This window comes from Cavia porcellus, unplaced genomic scaffold, assembly GCF_034190915.1.
Source record: "Cavia porcellus strain 051 isolate PalLab524CR breed Dunkin Hartley unplaced genomic scaffold, mCavPor4.1 scaffold_14, whole genome shotgun sequence".
In the NCBI taxonomy this organism is placed as follows: domain Eukaryota; kingdom Metazoa; phylum Chordata; class Mammalia; order Rodentia; family Caviidae; genus Cavia; species Cavia porcellus.
Window position 1 is genome coordinate 66,015,447 of NW_026947497.1, and position 9,962 is coordinate 66,025,408.

At 51.3% G+C, this 9,962-nt stretch overlaps 1 protein-coding gene across 2 annotated transcripts; it reads left to right on the forward strand.

Annotated features, from left to right (window-relative positions):
* Window positions 1-213: 213 nt before the first annotated feature.
* On the forward strand, window positions 214-9,687 carry Eif2b5 (eukaryotic translation initiation factor 2B subunit epsilon). Of its 2 annotated transcripts, XM_003477053.4 has the most exons (16): window positions 214-852; window positions 2,244-2,368; window positions 3,308-3,493; window positions 3,586-3,763; window positions 3,852-3,932; window positions 4,293-4,370; window positions 4,629-4,941; window positions 6,070-6,215; window positions 6,413-6,554; window positions 6,672-6,773; window positions 6,931-7,038; window positions 7,208-7,298; window positions 7,543-7,666; window positions 8,513-8,638; window positions 9,033-9,143; window positions 9,283-9,687. In XM_003477053.4, the coding sequence occupies exons 1-16, from the start codon at window positions 652-654 to the stop codon at window positions 9,340-9,342; spliced, it is 2,172 nt and encodes a 723-aa protein (XP_003477101.1). In that variant the 5' UTR covers window positions 214-651; the 3' UTR covers window positions 9,343-9,687. The 2 variants fall into 2 exon arrangements, with proteins under 2 accessions (XP_003477101.1, XP_005006915.1); XM_005006858.4 differs by lacking the exon at window positions 2,244-2,368 and having other exon boundaries at window positions 582-852.
* Window positions 9,688-9,962: the final 275 nt, after the last annotated feature.

Genomic DNA, 9,962 nt, shown 5'->3' on the forward strand with positions numbered 1-9,962 from the left:
AGAAACACAGGAAAGGGAGGAGAGGACAGAGGGAAGAGAAGCGGAGGGAAGGCGGAAAATTGATTTGTTGAACTAAGGAGCCTCACAGAGAGGTGTGACCAATTAAATGAGCTGATGCTAGTATCGCACCGGCCCATGTTCACGCTCCAGGGAAACACACACACACACACACACACACACACACACACACACACAAAGTTTAAGCAGACCGTGAGCTGCGAGCCGAGGTCGGACTGGCTCCAACCCTCACACTAGCCTCCACCAGACGCCGGAACCATTAGGTGACTGCAATGCTCGGGACAAGGAAACTACCACACGATTACAGATCCCACCAGCTCTGTCTCCATCGAGGTAACCACAAGTCCCATCGCGCCGCAGGAACCAGTTTCTTGTACAAATGAATGCCCGCAATCCCGCTGACCCAGCCTGCCGACCTAAGTACTCTAGCACAGGAGCCAGTCGCCACTCTGCTCACAGCTCAGACCGCCCACGGGGAGGAGCGTCCACCACCCCCCCAGGAGGGGCGCGTGCGCACTTCTCCCTCTCCAGCTCTTTCCTCAGTCCTTCGCGTTTCCAGTTTTGAGTACTTTTTGTCCTCTACTGCGAGCAGTGCCCGCTTCCCTGCGGAAGTTGTGGTCGTAGGGGAAGAAGATGGCGGCTACTATGGTGGCAGCACCTGATGCGGCTGCCAGTCGGGCCAACAAACGAGGTGGCGGAGGCCCTGGAGATGGCGGCGGCGTTGGCGGGGGAGCCAGAGCAACGGAGGAGGAACCGCCGCCGCCCCTGCAGGCAGTTCTGGTGGCCGACAGCTTCAACCGTCGCTTCTTCCCAATCTCCAAGGACCAGCCTCGGGTGAGCGCCAGCGTGCGAGCAGCCTGCGGGCCGGGAGGTTGGTAGCGCAGAATGGGTTATCTTGACGTTTGGCTAGTGAAGCACGCCCGGGAAGGATTTGTGTCACCTAAGGAGCCCAAAGTCGGGTTTATCTGGGTAGGAGAGAAATAGAGGAGCTGTTGAAAGCCTGATGAATGCTTGCTTGACCAAGTAGTTGGCTTGCAGGTGGAAGCCCTCAGGGTTGTCTACTCCGGGTTGGAGAGGATTAAATGCAGAACTAGTGCCGCTGGAATCCCTGACAGCGAGGATTCTGTGGCCCCGAGGAGCCTACACTGCCTTTGAGTCTGCGGAAGAGATGCTCAGTTAGCAAGCAACAGCGTCTCTGCCTCTGAAAGGATAACTATGCCTAAAAAGAGCAGGCTAGAGCTCAAAGCAGTGTATTTTCTTTCTTTTTTTTTTTAACCTCCTTCTAAACTTTAATGATTACCGTTACCGTCTGCCTAAAGGAAGGCGGCTGGTTGCTATTAGCTCCCGAATTACCTAAACAATAGGAAGTTGGACTGAGCTATTCGTAAGATCTAAGAGAGGGAAGTTATTAAAATTGAGGAAAATCATCCCTAACAACCCCCACCCCAAGGTCTTGTGGCTGTTTATTTTTGACAAGTGATGAGGAGGGGCTAGCCCTTGACTCTTAGAAAAGGTTAAAGGAGCCAGGTCTGATGACCCAGGCCTATAATTTCTGCACTCTGAGAACCTAAGGCAGGACCATAACTTGTCCGGGCAATTTAGTGACTTAATGAGACCCTATCTAAAAAAATAGAAAACAAAAAAAAAATATTAAATGATAGCTGTAATTTAATTGTGAAGGCCTAGAATTCAATCACCAGTGCAAAACAAAAAAGAGGAGGGAGGGAGAGGGAATGACATGGAATAGAAGGCCTTAGCAGTACTTAAGACCTCTGGATATGTGAAGATTAATGTTCAGTACTGTCCTTTGTAAGCTGTGTGTCTGATACTAGACAGACAGATTCCATGCTTTATTGTGCCCAAATTGAAACACTGTGGCCTCAACCTTAGCACATACTAGAACTATCAAAAGCAAGAAACACCAACCCCTACCCGCACCCTGAACGGTGCCACACCACCTGTAATCCCAGCCCTCATGAGAATCGATATGAGTTTGAGGCCAGCCTGGGCTACATAGTGAGTTCAAGGCAGTCTGGACTGCAGGGAAGGACTCTGTCTCAACACAAAACAAAACAAAGCAAAATCTATCTTTGATTTAGAAAGATAAAAGTATAACTGTGGTATTTGGAAACACTGATAAGATGAGTAAGAATTGTTGCATTGGGTACCTAGACAGCCCTCATGGATGCAAGACCTCAAAAGTGTTTTCATATCCTGCCCTGCAGGTCCTCTTACCCCTGGCCAACGTGGCATTAATTGACTACACTCTGGAATTCCTGACAGCCACAGGTGTACAGGAAACCTTTGTCTTTTGCTGTTGGAAGGCTGCTCAAATCAAAGAACATTTACTGTAAGGCCCTGTGATGTTTCTTTCCATGTTTCACCATCTTACTGTAGTTTTTTTAGGATGGATGTAACTGAGTAAGGGGAAATGCGAGGAGGAAGATAACGTGTCTGTAGGGTATAAGGGTGTTTGCTTCACTTGCGAGCAGCTGTTGCTCTGTATCTATCCATTTGGAGGTTCCTGTGACAAAAATTGGACTAACAATTGTACCAAGCAGTGCCTGGAGTTCCAGCTGCTCAGGAAACTAAGGCAGGCGATCCTTTAAGCCCAGGACTTCAAAACCAGCCTGGGGAATGTATCAAGGGGCCATCTGCCTCCTCTCCCCCAAGACACTTAGGTTTATCTGAATCTTACTTAGGATTTTGCTTCTTATTGAACATTTCTAATAGGTAACCTATTAGAATAGCATCTTTGTTTTTCCACTGAGTTTCCAAATATTATCTGTTCCACCCCTCAAGGACAAGAATGAGTTCTTTTTCATCTTTATATTCCCTCTGCCTGGTGTAGTGTCACAAGGTAAAAAGCCCTTCACAGATGTTTGTTAAACTCTTGGGAAAGAATAAATCTCAGAATTTATGGAAGCTTAGGAAATAAAGACTAACTGATAGTATGGTCACCGTCAGACCATTCCTGAATTTGACATGGGGACCTCAGAGGAAAGACAACATAGGAAGTATGTTCCCAAAGGTCTTTTAGACCCCAGGTTCCATCAGGATTTGGCAACAGTGGTTAAGGCATAGAGAGGAAATAACCATATTTCTCTAACCCATAAAACAACTAATGACACAATGTCGAAAGCATTAATTATAGTTCATAAATCTCTTTGAAGTTGAGGACGCTGGCTGGCACCCAAAAAAGCCATAAAGAAGGAATGTGAATGCTGAGTGGGGGAGGGCAGAGAAGGTCCACGTGATCTTTATTTCCTTTACCCTGTCCTTCTGGTAGGAAATCCAAGTGGTGCCGCCCTACATCCCTCAATGTGGTTCGAATAATCACATCCGAGCTGTATCGATCACTGGGAGATGTCCTCCGTGACGTGGACGCCAAGGCCTTGGTGCGCTCTGACTTCCTACTTGTTTATGGAGATGTCATCTCAAACATCAACATCACCAGAGCCCTGGAGGAGCACAGGTCAGGACGGGAGTGTGGCAGAGACGCAGGTTCAGGACCAGTAGAACCCCACGGCCGCTCTCCTGCAGCTGTATCCCTCCTATCCTTCATAGGTTGAGGCGGAAGCTAGAAAAAAATGTATCTGTGATGACGATGGTCTTCAAGGAGTCATCCCCCAGCCATCCTACTCGTTGCCATGAGGACAATGTGGTAGTGGCTGTAGATAGCGCCACAAACCGGATTCTGCACTTCCAGAAAACCCAGGGCCTCCGGCGTTTCTCGTTTCCTCTGGTGTGTGGGTACCCAAGGAGCCTGAGTTGGGAAAGTAACTGGCTTCAGACAGGAGACAGGTTAATGAAGTCCCTGTGTTTCTCCCCAGAGTCTGTTCCAGGGCAGTGGCGATGGCGTGGAGATTCGATACGATTTACTGGATTGTCACATCAGCATCTGCTCTCCTCAGGTGAGCACTTAGGGCTGGCCACATGACCAGAGAGTAGGACTCTGAGGGTCCATTGCTGCCTGCTCAGAAAGCCAGAGTATGTGTCCCTCTTTTGCTCTTTTTCTTACCTGTTGTAAAACAGAAAGGTGCCCTTATCTTGTCCCTGGTATATTAGAAACCTCTTCTGGGTCCTGGCCTCATTCAGCTGTCCTGGGTTTGTTTCATTTTGTTTGCCTTGAGGCAACTAGAGAGTGCACTCAGGGCTTCCTGCCTGTTAGCCCAGCGCTCACCACTGAGTTGAAACCCCTGCCCTGCCCCTGGTGTGACAGGGGGGCTGCTCATTGTTTCTATAGAACTTTAGCCACTCGCTTCCACCTGCAGGTGGCTCAGCTCTTCACAGACAACTTTGACTACCAGACTCGAGATGATTTTGTACGAGGCCTGCTAGTGAACGAGGAGGTAAGAAAAAGCCTCTGTAGAAGACTAGGATGGGCCTGCCTTTGATCTCATCCCTTCTGGGTTTCACTGAGCCTTAGGAAGGAAGAAAGTGCCTGAGAGGCTGGGGAAAACAGTCCTCCAAGCAGCCTCCTGCTTTTTGTCTATAATAATGAAATACAGAGGGAATTGAAGAGGCTCAGAAATGCATTGTGCACTACTTGGGATGTTCTTCCCAAGACCTTCCCGTGTCTCGGGTGACCTCCCTTCCCTCTCATTCAGATCCTGGGGAACCAGATCCACATGCACGTAACGACTAGAGAATATGGCGCCCGGGTGTCCAATCTGCACATGTACTCGGCCATCTGTGCCGACGTTGTCCGCCGCTGGGTCTACCCCCTCACCCCGGAAGCCAACTTCACTGACAGTGCCACCCACAGCTGCACACATTCTCGCCATAACATCTACCGGGAGGCTGAGGTCAGCCTGGGCCACGGCAGCATCCTGGAGGAGAACGTGCTCCTGGGCTCAGGCACTGTCATTGGCAGCAACTGCTCCATCACCAACAGTGTCATTGGCCCCAGCTGCCACATCGGTGAGCACAGGAGGGGCATTGAGGCGGTCACCCTCGGAACAGGCCTGGGGGCTGTGTTATGTGTAGAAGTGAGGGTGGACACATGAGGGAGCCCTTGGCAGTGAGAAACTATAGAGTAGAAGTACCTTTAAAAAGGAGGGAACAAGGACCTGACAACTGACCCCTTCATTGTGTCCTGTTTGTCTCTTGGTAAGTGAGTCTTCATGTTAGTGTACCCCATATTTACATTCAGGACCAAGTAGGTAATTCACCGCAACAACAACCTGTTCAGTGCATCACTGTTCACAAAGGGCTTTTACATACATTAGTTATTTCATTCTCAAAAGCCCTGAGAGGAAGGTACCATTTACCCCTAATTGACAAACCTACTCAAAGAGATTGTCTTACTTAAGATCACAATTGATAAAGAGCCAGTACCACCAAGTGTGGTGACATATGCTTGTAATCCCAGTACTCAGGAAGCTGAGGCACGAGGATTATCACAAGTTTGAGGCCAGCCTGGGCTACCTAGTGAGTTCAAGGCAAGATTCTGGTGGAGGAGAGGAAGGAGAGTCAGTGCTGAGACTTGAATTCTGCGTATTCTGGTGTACCAGGATTCTGTTTACTCATCCATAATTGCCTGGCTGGCTTCTTGGTGACTCACTTTGACTGTGGGAATGTGCTGCCTCTAATGGTACTGTCTCTTTAAAAGAACAACAGTTGAAATTCAGATTCTAAAAAAAAAAAACAAAAAAATACGAGACTGTGATCTGCTAAAAAAAAGAAATTCAGATTGTAAAATGTCCCAGAAGAAATGGCATTGGCTGATTCTACTGATGAGGTCACAGCTCTACTCATAGACTGTAATTTGATTCCGATAAGGTCCTTAAGTTCATCCCCAGAAATCTTAACGGTTCTCAGACTCTGAAGCCCCATGGGCAGTCTGTAATGGCCCTAAGCTTACAGGGGAGAGTCAGCTGAGTGGTGTTCCGTTACCAGGGTTACACCTAGAGTGCAAGGGATCTTTCCATGCCTTGGGGTCTGGCGTCTCAGGGCCAGTGGGTGTCCCAGCAGCCTTGTCCTGCATGGAGGGCTGTGGGCTGGTGATTGAGCAGTGACTGACCGGGAATCCTCCTCATCTTGAGCCAGGTGACAATGTGGTCCTGGACCGGGCCTACCTGTGGCAAGGTGTGCGAGTGGCAACGGGAGCCCAGATCCATCAGTCTCTGCTCTGTGACCATGCCGAGGTCAAGGAACGGGTGACCCTGAAGCCACGCTGTGTCCTCACTTCTCAGGTGAGACGTGCTTTGCATGCTGCGCTCCTGCGCAGTGACCTTATTCCCCAGCGCTCCAGCCTGAATCGAGAGTCCCAGACCACTGGTTTCATTTACTTCTGTTTTGTTCACTAAAAACAACTCGCTCTCCCTCCCATCAGGACGCACTTTTCCTCAGCACACTGAGCTCACGGGTCTCGTCCTCTCTGTCTTCCCAGGTAGTGGTTGGTCCAGATATCACGATGCCAGAGGGCTCAGTGATCTCCTTGCATCCTCCCGACACAGAGGAAGAGGAAGATGATGGCCAGTTCAGTGACGATTCTGGGGCCAATCAAGAGAAGGAGAAAACGAAGCTGAAAGGTGCGAGGCTTCACAGGCGTGGGTGTCGGTGCGTCTCTGCCCCCCGAGGAAACCCAGTTTCCTCCCAGGGGATCCCGCTTCCACTGGGGCCTTTCTAAAGCTCGGTTCCTTTCCCAGGTTACAACCCAGCAGAAGTGGGCGCTGAGGGCCAGGGCTACCTCTGGAGAGCTGCAGGCACAAACGTAGAGGAGGAGGAGGAGCTACGGCAGAGTCTCTGGGGTAAGCCAAGCCTCCGGCTGGCCCAAGCCAAGTAATCGAAAGAGCAGCGAGTCCTTTGGAGTTGGTTCCTCTGCACCGGCCAATGGGCAGGTGCAGTGCTCTCCAGCACTCACTCTTTTCCTTGGCATTCTTTTCCTCATCTTTCTTGGATTCTCAGGACTCACGATCAACATGGAAGAGGAGAGTGACACTGAAAGTGAGAGAAGTATGGACTCAGAGGAGCTGGACAGTAGGGCAGGTTCCCCTCAGCTCGATGACATCAAAGGTGAGTAGCTTGGGCAGCACGGGCTGGCACAGGCACAACCTATTTCACCTGCATCACCTGGCCAGAGACTCAAGTTCTTGGAAGAAAGGCTGTGGCATAACGTCAGGATGCACAGCAAGCAAAGTGTTGTGGGATGATGATGGCCTATGAATTTCTTCTTCCTCTTCAGTGTTCCAGAATGAGGTCCTGGGAACACTGCAGCGAGGCAAAGAGGAGAACATTTCCTGTGACAATCTAGTCCTGGAGATCAACTCTCTCAAGTAAGAGAAGCCCCTGCCTGTTCTGCCCTCCTCTGGGTAATTCTAGGTATTTAGATTCTCTCCCAAATGTTTCTTTACCCAGAGATAAGCCTCTTCCACCAGTGACCCAAAGGGGAAAGGCCACAAGTATTTGGAGCAGGGAGGGCATCAGATTCTACCTTAACATAGATTCCCCTTCCACACCCTTCTTATTGACCTCCTTGCTAGAGGGGGTCACAGCTCTGGCATCACCTGTCTCCCACAGGTACGCTTACAACATCAGCCTAAAGGAAGTGATGCAGGTGCTGAGCCACGTGGTCCTGGAGCTCCCGCTGCAGCAGATGGATTCGCCACCCAACCCAGCTCGCTATTGTGCCCTGCTGCTTCCTGTGAGCAAAACCTGGGGCTGGCTGCAGGGGTTTGGTGGAGGAAGACACCCATTGGTGCTGTGCTTGACTTGAAAAGAAATCAAGAGTAATCATGGGTTGTTATGTTATTTCTGGTTCCTTTCTGCTTCCCTCTGGAAGCTGATTAGATTCCAAAGTAGCTTTGGCTGGTGCCGAGGGATAAGGTTGAGTTCAACCTTGAGTAATTCGGATAGCACCAGGGTCCCAAAAGGATCCTCAGAAATAGATCTGGACTCCTGGCCTGGTGGCTTGCACTGATAGTCCAGTTCCATAGGAAAAGCTAAAGAGGGAGGATTGCTTGAATTCAGGAGCTCAAGGCCAGCCTGGGCAACAACAGTGAGACTCCCATTTCAGACCAACAAACAAAAACTCAGCAACAAAGAATCGATTTGGAATCAAGCGTGGTGGTACATGCCTGTAATCCCAGCACTTGGGAGGCTGAGGCAGGAAGATCACTGCAAGTTCAAGGCTGGTCTGGGCCACATAGTGAGTTCAAGGCCAGCCTAAACTACATAGGAAGACCCTGTCTCAAAACAAAAAAGAATAGACTTAGAACTTAAAGTGATTTGACTCAGAACAAGTTCAGCCTCAAGGCCGTGGATGAGTATTCAAGGCAGCCTACAGCATCTATTTTGCCTTCCCTGGGAAAGCTCTTCCCCAGCCATGCTGCCAACACCTCCCTCCTCCCTCTGTAATTCTGTGGGGCCTGTGTTGTCTCCTCCATCTTCCCATGTCATGAAAAAGACCCAGTTTACCAATACCAGCTGTGCTCATAGGTGTAAGTGTACCTCACAGTGCATCGCAGTTCGTTTCTCTTTTCTTCCGTAGCTGCTCAAAAGCTGGAGCCCCGTTTTTAGGAACTATGTAAAGCGTGCAGCTGACCATTTGGAAGCACTGGCGGCCATTGAAGACTTCTTCCTGGGGCATGAAGCGCTCGGAACTTGCATGGCCAAGGTGAAAACCACATCAGACCTCATGCTCCTGCATTTGCTTTCAAACCGGCCTAGGTGACCTCCAGGGAGACTCGAAAGCAAGGACCCCATAACCCCAGCCAAGCTCCATGCTGGGCTCACAGCCTCATCTGCCCTATTGCGCTTATTGAATAGGACCCAAGATGGTAGGAGCAGGCCGGCTCTTTGGGCACTGGCCTGGTGATGTGTGGTGCGCTCCCCAGCAGTAGTGGCCACAGTTCTCCCTGACCCGTGTGTACCTGGAGGACACGGCTGCTCCATGCATGAGATGTGCTGAGGGCCCAGTGTGGTACCAGGGTCCTGCCACCTCTCCCCATTAGCCATTGTTCCTCCCGCACTCGGCAGAGCCCTGAGTCCCTCTTTGCGGCCGTCTGCAGGTGCTGATGGCTTTCTACCAGCTGGAGATCCTGGCCGAGGAAACCATCCTGAGCTGGTTCAGCAGCAGGGGCATAACTGACAGAGGCCAGCAGCTGCGCAAGAATCAGCAGGTGAGTCACTGTCCTCCCATGAGGCCACGGCCCCACCAGGACCCCAGGCCCCAAATGAGGCGGGGCTCTGGTGCTGGGAGCTGAGGGAAAGAAGAGGTACGTACCACGCCCTAGCAGCTCTGCCGTGTGCTTCCTTCAGCTGCAGAGGTTCATCCAGTGGCTGAAAGAGGCAGAGGAGGAGTCGTCCGAGGAGGACTGAGACTGGACTTCTGCTCCTGCCTGAGGGCAGCTGCCTGCCTGGCTCCCGGGACTGAAGCAGGAGCTGCGGGAAGAGCACAAATGCTGTTCAGGCTGGGTCTCAAGGCACATGGGTGGAACCACAGTATTCTCTCCATGCCTGCGACCTGCGTACTCCTCCTGTCCAGGGAGTCAGGACAGGGGAGTGGTGCTGAAGGACGCTCCTGCCCAGGGAAGGCGAAGCTGGCCCTGCAGCCGAGGAGGGCCGGAGACCCAGCTTCGTGCTCGGGGTTCCCTCAGGGAAAGCAGAGGGCAGCTGGCCCTCTCTGCTGCTTGCGTTTGTTAATATTAAACAGAGACAGAGGTCTGTTTGGTGTGCGAGACCACTGGTTTGGGGACCTCTGACAGAACCATTCCCCCCACCCAAACCCACACGGGGGGGGGGGGTACATGGTGGCCACCAGATGGTGCTGTGGCACTTTCCTGGTGAATACATCCTGGCTGGCAGGCAGTAGAGGGCCCGCTGCTTGGCAGCCCCTGTGAACCAGTCTCCTGGGGTGGTGCCACAGGGCAATGTTTCAGGGATCTGTGTGCCCCATTCCCAGGCCTTTCCCAGTGGACCCAGAGCCAGTCCTGTCGGGG

Coding starts and splice junctions, on each gene's coding strand:
- Eif2b5 (XM_003477053.4), top strand. CDS start 652: ATGGCGGCTACTATGGTGGCAGCACCTGATGCGGCTGCCAGTCGGGCC. Junction 3,933..4,292: donor TCAGCATCTGCTCTCCTCAG/GTGAGCACTTAG, acceptor TTCCACCTGCAG/GTGGCTCAGCTCTTCACAGA. Junction 9,144..9,282: donor AGCTGCGCAAGAATCAGCAG/GTGAGTCACTGT, acceptor TGCTTCCTTCAG/CTGCAGAGGTTCATCCAGTG.